Source organism: Sapajus apella, unplaced genomic scaffold (genome assembly GCF_009761245.1).
Source record: "Sapajus apella isolate SASKATOON/1434 unplaced genomic scaffold, GSC_monkey_1.0 scaffold16, whole genome shotgun sequence".
Lineage (NCBI taxonomy): Eukaryota > Metazoa > Chordata > Mammalia > Primates > Cebidae > Sapajus > Sapajus apella.
The window spans coordinates 26,708,263-26,729,126 of record NW_022436956.1 but is presented as its reverse complement, the minus strand read 5'-3'; the positions used below and the strand labels follow the sequence as shown (position 1 = coordinate 26,729,126).

The 20,864-nt window shown below is 36.1% G+C and overlaps 1 protein-coding gene across 8 annotated transcripts in view; it reads left to right on the top strand.

Moving 5' to 3' along the window:
- The window catches only part of ATM (ATM serine/threonine kinase), a 145,679-nt gene that overhangs the window by 72,964 nt on the left and 51,851 nt on the right, over positions 1-20,864 (top strand). For all 8 annotated transcript variants that reach the window (XR_004270954.1, XM_032285673.1, XM_032285677.1 and 5 more), the window contains 10 exons: positions 1,210-1,384; positions 1,914-2,078; positions 3,483-3,615; positions 5,517-5,612; positions 7,310-7,481; positions 9,531-9,672; positions 10,746-10,922; positions 12,853-13,030; positions 15,819-15,906; positions 19,209-19,364. Coding sequence is in view for 7 of the 8 variants with exons in the window: in XM_032285673.1 (XP_032141564.1) it covers positions 1,210-1,384; positions 1,914-2,078; positions 3,483-3,615; positions 5,517-5,612; positions 7,310-7,481; positions 9,531-9,672; positions 10,746-10,922; positions 12,853-13,030; positions 15,819-15,906; positions 19,209-19,364 (1,482 nt within the window). In the remaining variant the exon portion in view is untranslated. The remainder of the gene's footprint in view (positions 1-1,209; positions 1,385-1,913; positions 2,079-3,482; positions 3,616-5,516; positions 5,613-7,309; positions 7,482-9,530; positions 9,673-10,745; positions 10,923-12,852; positions 13,031-15,818; positions 15,907-19,208; positions 19,365-20,864) is intronic.

Genomic DNA, 20,864 nt, shown 5'->3' with positions numbered 1-20,864 from the left:
GTGGACCATACTTTTCTATTTCTTTTTATGCCTTGTGAATGTTTTTGTTGGAAACTAGCCATTTCAGTATTGTAATGTGGTAAACTGTGGAAATCAGTTTTTCTCCTTCCCTAGGGTTTGACTTTTTTTTTTTTAAGATTGTTGAAGGCTATACTAGTCCATTTGTTTCATAAGTTTTAACCAGCTATTTTTTCAGAGTGTGTTTTTCTTGCCTTGTGTGGTTACTGAAAACTTTGTACCTTAGCTTGTGTTTAGAGAGTGTTTGATAGAGATTTCCTTGGATGCCAAGAGTGTTGGGATTAGGAAGCATGAAATAGAGAAGAAAACTTTTCCTAGTGTTTGCAGAATGGCTTTGTGCTATGATTCTTCTTCAGCACTTAGCCATGCTTGCATTGCTTGGGATCAGCCCCATATACAAGCTTAACATCTTCTCTGGTCTTTTCCAAGCAAGAGTCTTATCTTGAGCATGTGTGTGGCTTTCTAAATTTCCCCTAATTTGTGGGTGCTTTTCAATATTCTAATTTCCCAAAGAAACACTCTCCCTAGCTTTTCCTCCTAGGCTTTAGGCAACCTCTTCTGTGTCTCAACAATAATCTTTTGCCCTATGCACCTCCAGGTTGTTGTTCAGCTTTATAAAGCTTCAAGCAACACCCGTGTCATTTCTGGCTTGCATGAGGTTAAACAAAACGAGCCACACACTTTGTATCAGTCCTTGGCTCCAGACAGGTTAGAATAGACATACCCAATAGTTTGCAAATAATCTGCTTAGCTCCGTGAACCACCGTGAGCCAGTGTCTCACAGCGAGGATAGAGTCTGCTGCTTTTGTGATTGTTGTCAAACAGGGGTGGGGTGGGCCAGGACAAGTAAAGTCACCATGAAGCTTTCCTACTGTTTTTCAGTTGCATTTTTCTTGATTCAGTATTTTCTTGATTACTGTAAACCTTTGACTTTTTTACAGAATTCTAACAAAATTAGTTCTGACAATTTTGCCTGTTTTTTAATGTTTCTGTTAAAGAATAGGAGCTTAGAGCTGCCTATTCTGCATTTTTCTGATGTCACTTCTGTTTTTGACTAATAAGCCATTAAAATATTTATGTCAAGGCATATAAGAATTAGGGATGCTGAATAAAAATGACTTCTGAATGAATTTATTTCAGAGTAATTTTCCAGAACTTACTGGTTGTTATTTTTTTTTTATCCTATATTAGGCCTTCTCGTATCATGGATGTGTCATTACGTAGCTTCTTCCTTTGTTGTGACTTACTAAGTCAGGTTTGCCAGACAGCAGTGACTTACTGTAAGGATGCTCTAGAAAACCATCTTCACGTTGTTGTTGGTACACTTATACCCCTTGTGGATGAGCAGGTGGAGATTCAGAAACAGGTAATTTTCAGAATCATTTTCAAAATGGTATTCAAAATATAAAGTATTGTTAGGATTTGAGTGTTTTATGTTTACTTGTATAATTGGTGATTTTAGTGAGAATATTTTTGTAAAATGATTGGAAAAATATTCTTAATGAATTAACCTTTGTAATCAATTACAGAGCACTTGGTACTTTTGATCTAGTAAATAACATGATAGTTTTATCTATTATGCTAAAGTATAGAGGTAGTCAAAACTAGGTATAGCAGTTCACAACATTATGGTCGTGTGAGTTACTACTTATATAAACTGTTTGATTCATATTGGCATTTTTTTAACCTCAGTACCCACCTTGTAGTAGTACCTTACCTAGTTATTGAATTATTTGAAAACACAGAAACTAAAAGCTGGATATCTTAGATATAATTAGAGCATTTAATCTGATCTAGGTTAGTAGTTTTTATCATTTATTAGAATAAGTTTTTTGGCTTACTTTAAAATTAAGTATTTCTCTCCTTATAATTTTTTCTTTTTAAATTATATTTAGGTATTGGACTTGTTGAAATACTTAGTGATAGATAACAAGGATAATGAAAACCTCTATCTCACGATTAAGCTTTTAGATCCTTTTCCTGACCATGTTGTTTTTAAGGATTTGCGTATTACTCAGCAAAAAATCAAATACAGTAGAGGACCCTTTTCACTCTTGGAGGTAATAAAAATCTCATTATCTACTATTTTGTATTAGAGAACATAGACAGTGGTACTTTTAAAAAATCTCTAATGCTTTAGCAGTAAAAAATGGAGTGTGATTAAAAATATAAATGTAGGCGAGGCATGGTAGCTCATGCCTATAAGCCCTGTACTTTGGGAGGCTGAGGCAGGACGATTGCTTGAGCCCAGGAGTTCAAGACCCACCCTGGGCAACATGGCGAAACCCCGTCTTTACAAAAAAGTAGCCAGGCTTGGTAATACATGCTTGTAGAACCAGCTACTCAGGTAACTGATATGGAAGGATCACCTGAGCCCTGGAGGTCAAGGCTGCAATAAGCTGAGATTGCAGCACTGCACTCTAGCCTGGGTGACAGAGTGAGACCCTGTCTTGAAAAAATGTGTGTGTGTGTGTGTGTGTGTGTGTGTGTGTCTGTAACATGAGATCTACCTGCTTAACAAATTTTTAAAAAATGAATCAATGTATCTCTTTGCATTGAAGTCAAAGTATAAATATCAAAACTTCCTGGTAAAGATCCAAATTTAAGTTTTCAAGGAATGTGACATAAACCAGTTTTGATTTTAACACATACGATCCTAAGGTCCACTGGTAGCTCAAAACTATCATTAGATCTTTTCAATGTCAGTTTAATGTTTGTGTTAGAGACGATGTTTAACGTTTGAAAGCATATTTCAAGTTTTAATCTTTATAAATCTCAAAATTATGTTTAGGTATATTCTTCCCTACAAATATTAATTATAATTTTTAAATGATAGTCTGTATCTGACTCTATATAAATATAAAAACATTTAAATATGTTAAGATGTAGAGTTATACTACTAAAGAGAAGTTTAAGCATTTCCCTCCAGTTGAGTGTGCTATAGCAATCTTGAAATCTGTGTTACCATGAGAGAACAGATTAGAATTTAAAGGATTAGGCCAGGTACAGTGGCTCATGCCTGTCATCCCAGCACTTTGGAAGGCTGAGTCAGGCGGATCACCTGAGGTCAGGAGTTTGAGACTAGCCTGGCCAATATGGCAAAACCCCATCTCAATAAAAATACAAAATCAGCTGGACATGGTGTAAATCCCAGCTACTTGGGAGGCTAAGACACAAGAATCACTTGAACCCGAGAGGCAGAGGTGACAGTGAGCTGCGATAGCGCCCCTGCACTCCAGCCTCAGTGATAGACCGAGACTCTGTCCAAAAAAAAGAATCGAAACATTCTAAGGTTTGCAGTGGAGGAAGTTATTTATTTATTTCTTGTTTGGTAGTAATAGTCACATGACTCAGTGTCTTATAAAAGGCACTTACTAATTTTTTTCTTTTATTAAGTTTTATTTCACAAGCTTAACCAATGCATGTTAAAAGCAAGTTACATTGTAATCGTTTTTCTCTTTTAGGAAATTAACCATTTTCTCTCAGTAAGTGTTTATGATGCACTTCCATTGACAAGACTTGAAGGACTGAAGGATCTTCGAAGACAGCTGGAACTACATAAAGATCAGATGATGGACATTATGAGAGCATCTCAGGGTACTAATTTTAATGAGATGGGTTATTTCTGGCTGTTTCTTTTTGAAAGAATATTTTGTAAATTCTTGCTCTTGCTTTCATTATCACAGACTTAGTTGAGACTCTCTTCATTTAGCTCAGACCCTCGTTTCTCATCTAACTGTAAAACTGGTCCTAACTGGTCTCACCCTGAACTCTTCCTATTTTATTCATCCTCTGCCAGAACAATGTCTCTAAACCCAAATATGATCATGTTTTTCTACTGCCTAAATTTTTGGGTTTTTTTAAGAGATGGAGTCTCACTGTATCAGCCAGGCTGGAATGCAGTGGCCCTTCTCCTGAAGTGCACCATTGTAACTCACTGGATCCTTGAATTCCAGGGTTCAAGGAATCCTGTCTCAGCCTCCTGAATAGCAGTGACTATAGGCACAAGCCACTACACCTAGCCACTTTATTTATTTATTTATTTATTTAAGGAACAGGGGTCCCATTATGTTGCCCAGGTTGGTCTCAAATTACTGGCTTTAAGCAATCCTCCTGCCTTGGCTTCACAAAGCATTGGGATTAGGGGCATGAGCCACTGCATCTAGCCATGCTTAAACATTTTTAACATCTTCCAACTATGAAAAAGAAAATTTTAATTTCTTAGAGCCAGGCATATAAGTTAGCCTTCTTTGCCTTCCAGTCTAATTTACCTGAAAGAAATATGTATCATTTTAATACTTTAGTCATGTGTGTTACGTGTGTGTATATATACATATATATTTGAAAATTTTTCAAGCTTGCATTTTACTTATGAAAACATCTATGTGTATGTTAATTTGATTTGAAATGTACATTATTATAGTATTTGGGAAACTTTCTACTTTAAGTTTTGATTTTCATCTTCCTGTAACAATTTCATATTTCTCTTATGTTGTTTTTACCCTCAGTAGTACTTTTTAAGATGAATTTTAGTTTTGACTATCTGAGCACAGAGTTTCTAGTACATTTGAGATATATAAAATATATGTAAGTAGAAACACAACTATTTCTTGTTCTTGAGTATTTTATGGGCTAGATCTGCCTTCAGCATTATAGCCATTAGCCATTTGGCCACTTAAATGAAGTAAAATTAAATGAGATTTGAAGTTCAGTTTTTTTCATTGTACCGAACACATATCAGGTTGTCAGTGGTACATTTAGTCAGTGGTGGTCATTGGACAGTTCAAATTAACGACATTTCCATCATTGCAGAAAGTTCTGTGAGACCGTGCTGGTCTTAACTCTAAATGTTAAAAAGCCAAGCAGGCTCCCAAGTCCCTTCTAGCTTTAGTGTTGAATGATTCTTGTGCTTCTGTTTGTGATTTTGCTAAAGTATTGACTTAATCTGCACAATTTGTTCGAGACATTTTATTTTCTCTGTTGTCAAATATTGCTAATTACTTTCAAAATAATTTGTTATATAAAGATGTTCATATTCATTCCCTATGTATTTTTTGAGCTACTCATGACTTAAAACTTTTTTTTTTTTTTTTTTTGAGACAGAGTCTTGCTTTGTTGCCCAGGCTGGAGTGCAGTGGCACAATCTCGACTCACTGCAACCTCCGCCTCCTGGGTTAAAGCAATTCTCCTGCCTCAGCCTCCTGAGTAGCTGGGACTACAGGCATGAACCACCACACCCGGCTAATTTTTGTAATTTTAGTAGAGATAGCGTTTCACCATATTGGCCAGGCTGGTCTCGATCTCCTGACCTTGTGATCTGCCTGCCTCGGCCTCCCAAAGTGCTAGGATTACAGGCATGAGCCACCATGCCGGCTGACTTAAAACCTTTTTTAAGCTTTATAAAAATTTTCTAGTCAGATAATTTAATATATATGTAATTATAAACAAAAGTGTGTCTTCATGCTAGTTTAAACTAATTATTAAAAAATTATTTCTAGATCATCCACAGGATGGGATTATGGTGAAGCTAGTTGTCAATTTGTTGCAGTTATCCAAGATGGCAATAAACCACACTGGTGAAAAAGAAGTTCTAGGTAAACTACAGTCATGCACTGCATGGTAACATTTCAGTCAACCATGGACCACATATCGGACAGATTATAATACTGTATTTTTACTGTATGTTTTCTGTTTAGATAAACAAATACACTTGTGTTATAATTGCCTATAAATCACTTGATTGAAGTCAGCTTGAAGCTCTCGTGATGGTTTTACTTCAAATGAGAAAAATAGGAGGAATAAGTAGTGTTTCACAGATTCTGCTATCTTCAACAGTCTGCCTTAACTTTTCAGTAGGAACCTAGTATCTAGAGTACTTCCTTTTTTGTAGACTTTTAAAAATTAAAATATATCCTATGTATAGAAAAGTATACAGATCAAAAATACCTAACTTGAAGAATGTTAGGTATGTTTTATCTGTATACTTTTAAGTACAGTCTAAGAAATGGAATCTTACCAGAACCCTAGAAGTTTTCTTTAACCAGAAAATTTACCTCCTTGTCTATAGTGGCACTGCTTTTAGGAACAGATCTGATTTGCAACAGAAGCCCTAAGTGGCTTTCTTATGTAGCATAAAGTTAATGTGGTCTGTACTCAAAGCTAACATCATATTCAGTGGTGAGAGACCGAAAGCTTTCTCCTTAAGATCAGGAATGAGACAAGGTTGTCCACTTTCACTACTGCTATTCAACATTGTACTGGAAGTTCTAGCCAGAGCAATTGGACAAGAAAAAGAAATTAAAAGCATGCCAATTAGGAAGGAAGTAAAACTATCTGTATTTACAGATGGCATGATCTTACGTAGAAAATCCCAGAGGATCCACAGGAAATCTGCTGTAGAGCTAATAAATGAATTCAGCAAAGTTGCAGGGTACAAGATCAACACATAATTTGTTGTGTTTGTATATACTTGCAGTGTATAGCCCAAAAAGAATTAGAAAAGCAATTCTATTTGCAATAGCTTCTAAAAGAAATAAATACCCAGGAATAAATTTAATCAAAGAGATGAAAGACTTATATACATTCTGTTTGTTAGAAGTGAGTCACTAAGTACAGCCCACACTCAACAAGAGCAAAGTTAGGCTCTACTCTTTGAAAGAAGGGCTCTCAAAGAATTTGTGAACATACTTTAGTAAATACTATCATGATGGAAAGAACACAAAGAGCCCTCCGGGATGCTGAAAATGTCCTGTCTTCATCTGGTTAGGGAGAACACAGGTAGAAAAAATGTATATTTGTATGCATAAATTTTCATTGACCTGTGTGTTTAAGGTTATGGAATTTATGTGTGTTATATCTCAAAAAAATTTTTTAAGAGTTTTAAGGTTGATTTTTTTTTTTTTTTTCCTTTTGTCACCCAGGCTGGAGTGCAGTGGTGTGATCTCGGCTCACTGCAACCTCTGCCTTCTGGGTTCAAGCAGTTCTCCTGCCTCAGCTTCCTAAGGAGCTGGGATTACAGGTGTGCACCACCATACCTGGCTAATTTTGTATTTTTAGTAAAGATGGAACTTGACCATGTTTGTCAGGCTGGTCTCGAACTCCTGACCTCAGGTGATCCTCCTGCCTCTGGCTCCCAAAGTTCTGGGATTACAGTTGTGAGCCACCGTGCTTGACCTTAAAGTTGATTTTTGAAGTACAGCAAAACAGCATTATAGTTTTGAAATTAGAAAATTTCAGTTTTATGTATGATCTCTTACCTGTGACTCTACTGAAATAGAATTTCTATATGTAGAGGCTGTTGGAAGCTGCTTGGGAGAAGTGGGTCCTATAGATTTCTCTACCATAGCTATACAACATAGTAAAGATGCATCTTATACCAAGGCCCTCGAGTTATTTGAGGATAAAGAACTTCAGTGGACCTTCATAATGCTGACCTACCTGAATAACACACTGGTAGAAGATTGGTGAGTATTTATTGATGCCTGATATCTGATCTCACTTACTTAATTTGACATTCATGGAGAATAATACCTCACACAAACTGATCCTCTCAGTAACTAAAACTTTGTCCTTTTTTTAATCTCAGTGTCTTTATGACAATTCTTGTATTATTATTAATTCACGTAATTATTGACTATGCTATGTGCCAGACACTTGATATAATGGTGAACATTCCAGACAAGGTCCCTGTTAGAAATTTTAGTGGGACTAGACAAATCAACAATAAATAAGAATAATACCAGTTGGTTCTACACAGAAGATAGGGGAATATAAAGGGAGCTGCTTTAGTCTCTTGTCAATATCAGAGGTGCCACTCTCCTCTAAGCTAGGTCTTATTTTGATCCTTTTAAAATAAGCCATAAAGCAGAGATTGCTTAATAACCCTGGAAGTCTTAAGCTAATCAGACAGGGTTTTCAATTGCTTATTTATTCTCTATGCAAAACAGAATTCCACTAAATATTATCAAAATTTCAGCTGGTTGGTTGAGATCACTTTGGTGTGCGTGCTATTTCTCTCTCCCTTATTTATTTATTTATTTGTTGATTGACTGGTATCCTTGAGTACTACATCACCACCATTTTTGGTGGTAGATTCAAAGGGTTTCCTCACAACTGGGCACCTTTCTAAGATAAATATGTGTTTTGATTTTTTTCTCTACTTCCCTTCCTCCTCTTGAGGAATAAATGATTGGCAGTAACATCTACCTGCCATGTTTCTGTTATTGATTTAATGTACCTATGTATTTCTTTCTTTTGTTGTTTCTGTTTCATTAAACAATTTTGTAGTTTCTTTCCCAATCTTTTATTATGAAAAGTTTTGGTGGGGCGCGGTGGCTCACGCCTGTAATCCCAGCACTTGGGGAGGCTGAGGCAGGCGGATCACGAGGTCAGGAGATCAAGACCATTCTGGCCAACATGGTGAAACACCATCTCTACTAAAAATAGAAAACAATTAGCTGGGCATGGTGGTGCATGCCTGTAGTCCCAGCTACTAGGGAGGCTGAGGCAAGACAATTGCTTGAACCCAGGAGGCGGAGATTGCAGTGAGCCGAGATTGCGCCACTGCACTACAGCCTGGGTGACAGTGTGAGACTCTGTCTCATAAAAAAAAAAGTTTTAAACATACAGCTAAATTGAAATAATTTTATAGTAAACACCCATACACTTATCATTTAGTTTCTCCATTTTACTGCTGTCCTTGCTTTATCACTTGTAGCCATTCGTCTGTCCTTGTATTAAGATGTATTAATTCATCTCTCTCTCTTTTTTTATTTTTATTTTTTTGAGACAAAGTCTCACCCTATCACTTAGGCTGGAGTGCAGTGGCATGATCATACATCATAGATCATAGCTCACTGTAACCTTGAATTCCTGGGCTCAAGCAGTCCTTCTGCCTCAGCCTCCTAATGTGCTAGGTTTATATGCGTAAGTCACATCACATCCAGCCAGTTCATCTCATTTTTAAAATGTATTTCAAGGTATATCAAGCCAGTTTTTGAAGAGTGTACCACAGAAAATTGGCAAGTTCAATGTTTCATTTGTTTCATAGTAATTTGAAATTGGTTTTTCTGAAACAGATTCACAGAAATATTAGTGAGACTTAAGAATACTAGGAAGCAGGTACAAGTTTTTTGTACTTTTCTTTAAGAGGAAAAATCTTTAGATGTTCAAAGGACTTTAGCATATGAAGATGTGGACCAAAGGATTCCCAGAATCTTCATGACTTTCAAGTATTTCTTTTTGTGAGTCCTTTTCGTTTATAGTAGTCACAATTAAACTTTATTGTATTGAATGAAGGGACGTGCTGTTGCGGTGATTAATAATTCAAGTTTACTGAATGAACAGTGAAAGTCCTTTGATAATTTTGTTTCATACTGGAGAATTTTATAGATGTAAAGTTTCTTAATATAAATTTAACATTTTAGTTTTGGAATTTTTGTGGTGGAGGTTAACATTCATCAAGATTAATAACAAGTGTACTTTATAGGCATTTGAATTATTTGTTTTTTCAGTGTCAAAGTTCGATCAGCAGCTGTTACCTGTTTGAAAAACATTTTAGCCACAAAGACTGGACATAGTTTCTGGGAAATTTATAAGATGACAACAGATCCAATGCTGGCCTATCTACAGCCTTTTAGAACATCGAGAAAAAAGGTCTCTAATAAATGTTTATTGAATACCCACCATATCTAATAAGATAGTTCTGTTTGCTGTGGGTTGTGACTGTTAAATTGCTTGAAATAGTATTGTACTAACAGCCTTTTCTATAAGTAATTTAAACCATACTTCACAAACCCAGGGAATTTGTTGTTTTTTAATTTATTATGGCAGTGTAGAAATGCTGAGACAGGTAACCTGAGGAAATAGTAGTTGATTTTGGGGGAGGGGAAATTCTTAAATATAGACCTTTTTTTTTTAAGAAATAGAGAACCTTACTTTGCTCCCATGAAAGTTGTAAGTTTTGAGTATGGTTTATAGGTATTGTGATCCACAAGTGTTTATTTCCATGGCAAGTTAACATATCACAATCCCCTCGTGAAATATAGGATGACCCTGTAGATTTCTCCCTTTTCCATGCTGGTATCATAATAAGGTTCTACTGTAAGTACTCTGTGAAGCACGTTTAAGAACACTTGTTCCTTCCTTAATCTAAGCATTCCTCTTTAATATTTTCTTGTCATAAAGTGACTGAGAAATACTCAGTTTAGTTTTCACCAATTTAATTTCATGGCAGAAGCCTGGCATTGAAGTAGTACTTTCAATGGATCATAAATACAATTTTGGTCTTAGTAAAATTACTAGTAATATAAACCATTAATGAAGCTAGTTAATGTGTAATGTAGATAAAACCTGGAAAGCACTATAATTTTAACATTTAAAAATCTCATTTCATTTTGAAATCAAGTCTCTGTGGTAGATGTGGACTGGTTTTGTATGTGAGACAGATGAGGCAAAGTTTGTGATTTGTCTAATACACTACTAATGAGTGACAGAGCTGAGAGCAGAACCCAAGTTTCCTGCTGCCTAAAACAGCAGTTTTTACATACCACTCTGCCTCTTGTATAAGCATAAATGTTTTAATTTTAAAAGGTAAACATTGCCTCCAGATTTAGTTTTAACTGTATTTAGCTTTATTTATAAACAGATTTGTTATAGTCATTTTGTATAGGAAAAGTAAAATGATTTCCAGTTCTCTTATTTGCATTTTCTAATCCCCTTCTTTCTAGTTTTTAGAAGTACCCAGATTTGACAAAGAAAACCCTTTTGAAGGCCTGGATGATATAAATCTGTGGATTCCTCTATGTGAAAATCACAACATTTGGATAAAGACACTGACTTGTGCTTTTTTGGACAGTGGAGGCACAAAAAGTGAAATTCTTCAATTATTAAAGCCAATGTGTGAAGTAAGAAGATTAGTCTGATTTTATTCCTCATTTATTACATGTTTATTTAAAGAGTGCTGGAATACTACACATAATCTTCATGTAATATCACCCCCACTCAAACTGTTGTAAATTTATTAAAGTGAGCATCCAGCCGGGTGCGGTGGCTCAAGCCTGTAATCCCAGCACTTTGGGAGGCCGAGGCGGGTGGATCACGAGGTCAAGAGATTGAGACCATCCTGGTCAACATGGTGACACCCCATCTCTACTAAAAATACAAAAAAATTAGCTGGGCATGGTGATGCGTGCCTGTAATCCCAGCTACTCAGGAGGCTGAGGCAGGAGAATTGCCTGAACCCAGGAGGCGGAGGTTGCGGTGAGCCGAGATCGCGCCATTGCACTCCAGCCTGGGTAACAGGAGTGAAACGCCGTCTCAAAAAAAAAAAAAAAAAAAAAAGTGAGCATCCGTATTTAGCCATAACTTTATGCATTAGGTTTCAGCTTTGGGATAGCAACATACTAGAGGAGTTCTAAGGGATGCCTTGAATAATTTGTTACTAATGATTGTTAAAATACTTTGATATAAATTATTTACATTAACCAAAAGCCTGTTCTAACTTTGTTAACTTCTTCTGATAAGAGCACATTAATTTTCCTTGATATGCTTTCTTGAATAAGAAAAAGGAGTGGGGCAGCAATGTTTTTATTTTTAAGGACACAGTACAATTTATTTCAATAAAGAGTAAAGGTATATACGAAATGAAACAAAGTTTATACTCTTCCACCAAATGTGTAATCTGAAACAACACACTCTAATGAGCTAAGATTTACAGAATTTATAGCACTGTTAAACCTGATTCAACAGAAATGTGAAAACACAGTATCTGACTAGTCAAATGTCTGCCAATTACAGATAACTGATAGGGAAGTATTTTCATGAAGTACCCACATCGAAAGCAATATGAAATGCAGTTCTTATTTTCTAAAGAAAAAGTAGTAACAGTGAATAAAACATCACCTTTTCTATAATACTACACCACACTCACACCAATTCAGCAGAGTGGTACCCTGAACACACATATCTATTTCTCATTAGTGAACAAAGCTAAGAATTTTTATGAGGTTTTTAACTTTGAGCCGGAAGATAAAATGTTCCAAATATACATATGAACCCACCCCATTTCTGGTAGTTTAAATTATCTAGCACTAAAACTGGCTTTTTGTCTTGTCTTTAGTTTGAAAAAGAAAGAGTGCAGTTAGTAATCTATAAGCTGTCTTAGGTGTGTGGAAATGATGAATATGATGAATATGGAATGTAATGATCCATTCATATGTTAAATATGGAGTACGGTGAATAGCAAAAATAAAGTTGAGTACTGTTTTGATGTGCCAGATGTATAGAGCACTTTTCTGCTCTTTGGAATATACCACAAATAATTACCCAAATTTTATACCCAGAAATTGGGGCTTATTAAAAAATAAACATTTTTAACATGACTGTTGTACTTCTTCACTGAGGATAGAAAATGCATAAAAATCGGATTTTTAACTTTTCTCTTAAACATTTGATACATTTTCCCCTCTTCTATCAAATCAGAAAACTTCTCTAACACTTTTCAACTCTGAAACTGTATTTAAAGTGGTGATATAATTTCATTTGTATGCAGTATCCTAGTTCATTATGCTAATGGCTTAGACTGGGAATGAACAGTTACAGTGTCACTAACATATATTTGATATTGATATACTAGCCTAGCGTGGTTTTGTTTTAAATACCACCTGATACATGTTTTTTGTTTGTTTTTTAGCAGTATGTTGAGTTTATGCCAGATTAATCTATACTCTTAGAAATTTAATATGTCAACAACAGGGCATGAAAATTTTAAGTAAACTGTATTCATTTTACTTATGTTTACTCAAACTATTGGGTGGATTTGTTTGTATATTCTAGGTGAAAACTGACTTTTGTCAGACTGTACTTCCATACTTGATTCATGATATTTTACTCCAAGATACAAATGAATCATGGAGAAATCTGCTTTCTACACACGTTCAGGGATTTTTCACAAGCTGTCTTAGACACTTCTCACAAACGAGCCGATCCACAACCCCTGCATACATGGACTCAGGTACTCTTATTAAATTTTTAACATTAATGCTGTTAACTCCTCAGTTCTAGAGAAAGCCAGATTTAAAGTTGAATCCCACTAAAGGCACTTTACAGACTTAAATCTATTACTTCTAAATTTGTTTCTTCATCTGTGGAATGGAGATAGAAGTTGCAACAAGTTTTCAACAAAATAGTATGTGTAAAGTGCCCAGGATAATCCTTGATGTATAGTATTCTCTCAGTATATTTTGGGTATTGATAATGGAACAACTAATAGAGCTTTCAGTATGTGTCAGGCACTGTGCCTGCACAGGCAATATGAATGTGAAAAAGAAACACCCAACATTCTGGCAATGGAAGAAACAAACACAGTATTTTAGGTACTGTGGTGCAGATATGATAAAATTTTCATATTTTCAGAGCTCTGGCCAACTCTATTTAAAAAGCAACCTTTGGCCGAGTGTGGTGGCTCATGCCTATAATCTCAGCACTTTGGGAGGCAGAGATGGGCAGATCACCTGAGGGAAGGAGTTCACTTATACTTCAAGACCACTCAATTCTAGTATATAAATGTTGATTTAATGTGATGCTTTGCCACAACTAATTTGCTCCTCCCAGTCCTTCCTTCCAGTCACTTCAGCAAAGGCTGTAATTACTCAGTTCTTCCAATTGTTTCTTCTGCTTTTACTGCTACAACCTTCATTTGACATGGCTTTAATGTCATTTAGACTTCAGTTTGCTGTGCTTTATATTTTATGTATTTTCTATTGGGTAACAGCAATGACAAATCTACTATTTGGAAAAGTACATTATAAATTATAAACATAGACATGGATGCCCATTTTGTGATGCTACTAGATTGTAAGCTGATTTTCTAAATGATTCAGAATGTGCTTATGTGAATTTTCTTTAGGCCACTGAAATGAAAATCCTGAAATAAAAATTCTCATAGAGGCTTTGTAAACTACTTAAAATATATCTCTTATGTTTAATTGGGAAAATGCAGGTATAAACGATTTAAGCATTATGTAATTTACACTACTGTTAAAAACAATTTTTATTATAGTTTAAGGTAATCATTGTTTATGATAACCTGGTAATTTGTTATGAACATGGCCAAGACTTTTTTCATGTTTATCACTTATGTATACATATTTATGCTACAGCCATTGAAAATAATTATTTTATCTGTGTACAATGCCAATATTTTTATCTTAAGTGAAAATTTAAATTTACATATAAAATTCTATTATTGAAAAGGAAAAGGAAAGTAAATGCGTATTTTTATAAAAGTTAAATGGTATATCTTTTCTGATGGCTGTAAGTCTCACTGCCTTCACTAAACGTCCCATGTGCATCTCAGGCTCAACTGTCAAAAAGCAAACACATCATCTTCTTCATCTCTTCCCCCTGGCCTACTTCTTTTAATGTGTATGTACCTCTTTGACAAACAGCATTTAGTTGCTTATTCTAGACACAGCACTCAGTTGCTTACTCTAGAAACTTCTCTCACATATTTCACAGGATTGCCAAATCTTGCCAATTGTGTGTTATGAATCACTTAGTCCATTTGTTTCTCTCTGCCCTTAGCATCCTTACTGCTTTCTAACTTTATGACTTAGCACAGTTGAAATTCTTTCATTAAATTGTCCCAGTTATGTCTTGCTTCCAGCCATCTCAGATATTATTATTACCTGTAGCACTGTCCTTTCCTGCCCTCATGACTAACCATTACTCTTCTTTCAGGTATCACTTTTTCTTTTTTCTTCTCAAGACAAGACACTTGCTATGTGACCCAAGCTGGAGTGCAGTGGTGTGATCTCAGCTCATTGCAACCTCTGCTTCTCAGGCTCAAGCGATTCTTGTGCCTCAGCCTCCTGAGTAGCTGGGATTGTGTCAGCATGCCCTGCTATTTTTTTGTGTTTGTAATAAAGACGGGATTTCACCATGTTGGCCACGCTGGCCTCAAACTCCTGGCCGCAAGTGAACTGTCTGCCTCAGCCTCCCAGAGTGTTGGGATTACAGGCATAAGCCATTGCACTTGGCCAGTATCACTTTTTCTATGAAACTTTTCTTGTCTAGTTGAGGTTCCCTCCACTAAGCTTCTGTAGCATTTTTTTTTTTTTTTTTTTTAATGAGTCGGAGTTTCGCCCTTGTTACCCAGGCTGGAGTGCAATGGCACGATCTCGGCTCACCGCAACCTCCGCCTCCTGGGTTCAGGCAATTCTCCTGCCTCAGTCTCCTGAGTAGCTGGGATTACAGGCACGCGCCACCATGCCCAGCTAATTTTTTGTATTTTTAGTAGAGACGGGGTTTCACCGTGTTGACCAGGATGGTCTCGATCTCTTGACCTCGTGATCCACCCGCCTCGGCCTCCCAAAGTGCTGGGATTACAGGCGTGAGCCACCGCGCCCGGCCTTCTGTAGCATTTTAAACTTTCCTATTATGATACTTATCATACTTTGTGGTAACTCTCGGGCTAGTCCATGAGTTCTGTGTGATCTGACATGGCCTGTCTCGTTCATGGTTATATACTAAGGACTTAGCACATAAAAGATCTTACTGAATCAATGAATTCATCCTCATCGAAAATAAAATATAAATTACAATGTAAGCTGTCACTTTGATTATAAGAGAATATTTTAAAGCAAAAGAAATGCCATTAAATTCCTTCAGAACCAATTTTGTGTTAGGTACTGCCCCTCCAGAACCTTGTAGCATAGTGGGAGATAGACACATAAATAAGAAGGAAAAAGGTGTGTAAGCAAACATGCCTGGGACTGAGAGGAGATATTTTTGTTTGTCAGAATCAGAACACTTTTCCCGATGCTGTTTGGATAAAAAATCACAAAGAACAATGCTTGCTGTTGTGGACTACATGAGAAGACAAAAGAGGTATGTAATGAGTGTTGCTTCTCACGTTTAGAATCTAGCCTGTAACTTTTTAACTACTGGCTGAATTTTAACACAGTTATTTAGGTAAAGCTGCTGTAAAGTGCTATATTTAATTTGTGTGATATTTATATCTCCTTGCGTAATCCATATTCAGGATAGCACTTTGGTTAAATCAGTGTCAAGAACTCTCAATTCTAATACAAGCCGTACCATTAAGAGTGTTACTTTTGTTAAACTGTGCAGCCTTCTTGGCTTCAATTTATTTAATCTATATTAGTGATGGGATATGGGCAAGTAATTTTCCAAGTTACATTTAGCTGTATTACCTCCCTTTTTACTTTTCTCTTTGCTTTAGTTCTAAGAAGCAAATAGAGTTGTATAAATATCTTCTTTATATATCTTTAAGATGTGAGTTTCTTTACTGTATTCAGTAATCTCAAAATCTGTGGAAATACTGTGCTGTGACTATGTTTATTTTCTTCATTCTGGTAAATTGTTTTATAGTATAGTATCTTTGTTCCTCTTACTAGTCGTGCGATTTTTAATAATGCATACAGGAATTGCTAGAGTGGATAGTCTAACTGATCAATACTGCTCGAGAGTTGACCAGAACTCCAAAGAAATAGTGTAGTAGGCCTATAATTTGAAACGGTAGAAATCGATGTCTCATGAGTGTGTATGGTGGTGGTGGCAGTGTTTGGTAAAGAATGCGAGGGAGAGGTGAGTGAAAAATGGAATTTTTTTAAAGCCTAAATGTATTAACATCTTAAAAAATTAATTTCTATATATTCTTACACCATTCCTCTCCTCTAGTAGAAAAAGAAGTTTTATGCCTTTCAGTGTCTTTATTCTGGTTAGAAAGTTACTGATTTACCTTATAGTTTTATACCAGATTTTCTTCTAAGAAGGCCTATCAGAAGCTTTTTTTTTTTTTTTTTTTTTAAATTATTTAAGTTCTGGGGTACATGTGCAGAACATGCAGGTTTGTTACATGGTTATATACATGCCATGGTGGTTTGCTGCATCCATCACCCTGTCATCTACATTAGGTATATTTCCTAATGTTATCCCTCCCCTACCCACCCACCCCCTGCTATCCCTCCCTTAGCCCCCCACCCCCTGGCAGGCTGTTGGTGTGTGATATTCCCTTCCCTGTGTCCATGTCTTCTCATTGTTCAATACCCACTTATGAGTGAGAACATGCGGTGTTTGGTTTTCTGTTCTTATGTCATTTGGCTCAGAAAGATGGTTTCCAGCTTTATCCTTGTCCCTGAAAAGAACATGAATTCATCCTTTTTTATGGCTGCATAGTATTCCATGGTGTGTATGTGCCACATTTTTTTATCCAGTCTATGATTGATGGGCATTTGGGTTGGTTCCAAGTCTTTGCTATTGTGAACAGTGCTGCAATAAACATACATGTGCATGTGTTTTTATGAATGATTTATAATCCTTTGGGTATATACCCAGCAATGGAATTGCTGGGTCAAATGGTATTTTTAGTTCTAGATCCTTGAGGAATCACCACACTGTCTTCCACGATTGTTAAACTAATTGGCACTTCCACCAACAGTATAAAAGCATTCCTATTTCTCCACATCCTCTCCAGCATCTGTTGTCTCCTGATTTTTTAATGATCACCATTCTAACTGGTGTGAGATGGTATCTCAATGTGGTTTTGATTTGCATTTCTCCAATGACCAGTGTTGAGCTTTTTTCACGTGTTTGTTGGCTCCATAAATGTCTTATCATAATCAGAAGCTTTAAATGTAGCTGAGAGCATTTGTTTTCTTGGTGCTGGGAGGCAGTTTTACCCGTAGCATTTCAGACTTACCTTTGGAGTAGAATGGTGTTGACATTGGCAGGATTTGGAGAAGAAAAAATTCTTCATATTCCATTTTAATTCTGAGTAAGATCATGAAGAAGATTTCTTAAGAAAATATGAATGGGATATAGAAAAAGGGGTAAAGATATGAATTCAAGTCCAAGCTTACGCTGTACAAAAATTACTTGTTATCCTGTACAGTATGTTGGGCAAAAACAAAGAACGACAATAGAACAACAACAAAAAATTACTTGATGACTTTGAACCTCAGTCTTAGCATCTTTCAAAATCAGAATAATGTTGGCAGTGTCTTCCTTTCCATGGCAAATTATTTCACTTCTCTGAACTTCAAGTTCCTCAAAAAATTAGTATAGTTGAATGCTTGCTATGTAGTAGGGTGTGCCTTATTCATCAACTTTGCAGGCATTATTTAATGGTGGCACCCATTCTCCAAGGTCTGTGGTGTTCTAGCATTTACAAGTAAGGAAACTGAGGTTTAAGAAGTTAAGTTGCTGATGATCACACAGCTGGTAGTAGATAATATAGCTGGATTTGAACCTACCTCTATTGAACTTCAATACCAGTGCTCTTAACCAATACTATTGTCCCATCTCTATAATGCTAGTTTTGACAAAGATAATATCTGGCTGGGTGCAGTGGCTCATGCCTATAATCCCAGCACTTTGGGAGGCTGAGGTGGGCAGATCACGAGGTCAGGAGATCGAGACCATCCTGGCCAACCTGGTGAAACCCCGTCTCTACTAAAATACAAAAAATTAGTTGAGCATGTTGGTGCACACCTGTAGTACCAACTACTCAGGAAGCTGAAGTAGGGGGAATTGCTTGAACCCAGGAGGTGGAAATTGCAGTGGGCTGAGATTTGCCACTGCACTCCAGCCTGGCAACAGAGCAAGATTCCATCTCAAAAAAAAAAAAAGATAATGTCTATGGTCCTTTTCAATCTCAACCTACCTATTAACAGACTGGAAGATTTTTATTAAGTAGCCCAATCTAGGCAATACATTAAGGAGAAAATAAGTCACATTAGGAAAGACATGTATCTGTGTCTTAGATGAAACAATATTTTTGTTAAATTGACTATTTTAAAGTGTGTGTTGGGGTGGTGCTTGTGTGCATTTGCATTAATTATTCTGTGTATCCTATTCTTAGCCTGTGGTACATGGATTTCTTGGTGGAGAGCAGATATGAACCCCAATTTTGTATCAGGTGATAGCCTATAGTTTCATCAGATTTTCTGATGAGTTTGAGGGAAAACAGAAAAACCAAAAAGATTATTAAATAGGACTCTTCAGCCATATTATTTTATAATGTTTATAGGCATATTTTGGGGAAATGTGGTTTTTGGGAATTTGTAATTTTCTGTCAAGCATTTACTACCATTGTATTTTAAACCAACATGCTTTTCTTTTGATACTGAAATTTTAAAAAGTGAATGATATACCTCATTTTTCTTTAGGCCTTCTTCAAGAACAATTTTTGATGATGCTTTCTGGCTGGATTTAAATTATCTAGAAGTTGCCAAGGTAGCTCAGTCTTGTGCTGCTCACTTTACAGCTTTACTCTATGCAGAAATCTATGCAGATAAGAAAAGCATGGATGATCAAGAGAAAAGGTAATGGGGTTTAGAATTTTTGGTTTGTAAAATAAATATTGACATTGTCTCAATAAGGGTATATGATAAAGATTTAGTTTGCCTCCAGTTCCCCATTTAAAAGACATCTTAGGTAGAAATTTTGTTTTAAAGTGAAATTATAATAACATTTTAAAAAGAAATATGTAATTCCTCCTCTTAAATAATAGGAATGTTTATTACTTAGGTATTATAAAAATTGTACAGATAGCAAATTCCTATAGGACAGAGTCCATACTTAATTTTCTGTATATTCCCTATAACAGCTCTAGCATTGAGAACTTAAGGGTGAATAAATATTTTTCAAATGATTAAATGATTTCCTAAGTTTAATTAGATTACATTTACCACTAATTCCTAAACTATTCAAGATTCATTTTGGATATAAAGTATCCAAAATTATAATCCAAAATGGCTATGAAGTAATGGAACTGATTTCTTTCCATAACTGTTTCATGTCTTCATCTACCTGTATTTCTAGTGAATTTAATTCACTTTCCTCTGACTGAGAACAGTCATAAGAATCTAATAAATATACTCCTAGATCACGGTGAAAAACAAAAAATAATCAAGAAAGTAAAAGAATGAGAAATAAAGTAAAACAGTTTATTATCTCCACTGCCCTCTTCAAATCTTTGTTCATTTGAAATGGGCTAGGTCTCATTCTTTGGCCCAGGCTGGAGTGCAGGGGTGTGATCATAGCTCACTGTAGTCTTAATCTTCCAGGCTCAAATGATCCTCTTGCCTCAGCCTCCCAAGTAGCTGGGACTGTTGGCACACACCACTGATTCATCTCATTTTAAAAAAATTTTTAGTAGAGACAAGATCCTGCTATGTTGCTCAGGCTGGTCTTGAGCTCCTGAGCTCAAGCAGTCCTACTTCAGCCTTTCAAAGTACTGGGATTACAAGCATGAGCCACTGCACCTTGTCCCAAATTGTTTTTTAAAGTGGTTATACCAGTTTGTGTACTTAATCAGAAATGTAGTTGGTAAGGAAGTGATCAGTAGGAAGCCTCACATTTGAAGAAAGGAGCCAAAGTATAACTATTTCTAGTGTGAGTTAAACAAGTATAAAGAAGGCTAGGCACAGTGGCTCACACATGTTAATCCCAGCACTTTGGGAGGCCATGGTGAGAGGACTGCTTGAGGCCAGGAGATTGAGACCAGCCTGGGCAACACAGTGAGACCTCATCTCTACTAAAAATAAAAATAAATTAGCTGGGCATGGTGGCTCACACATGTAGTTCCAGCAACTCAGGAGGCAGAGGCTGCAGTGAGCCATGATTGTGCCACTGCACTCTAGCCTGGGTGACAGGGTGAGACCTTATCTCAAAAAAAAAAAAAAAAAAAAAAAAACTGGAATAAGTATATAGGTAAATATTAGAGGTATTATCACTTATGATAGTATTTATTTTATGTATTAGATTATTACTGTTACAGACACCATAGCTATTACGGTTTTAGAATTGAATTCACTTACAGA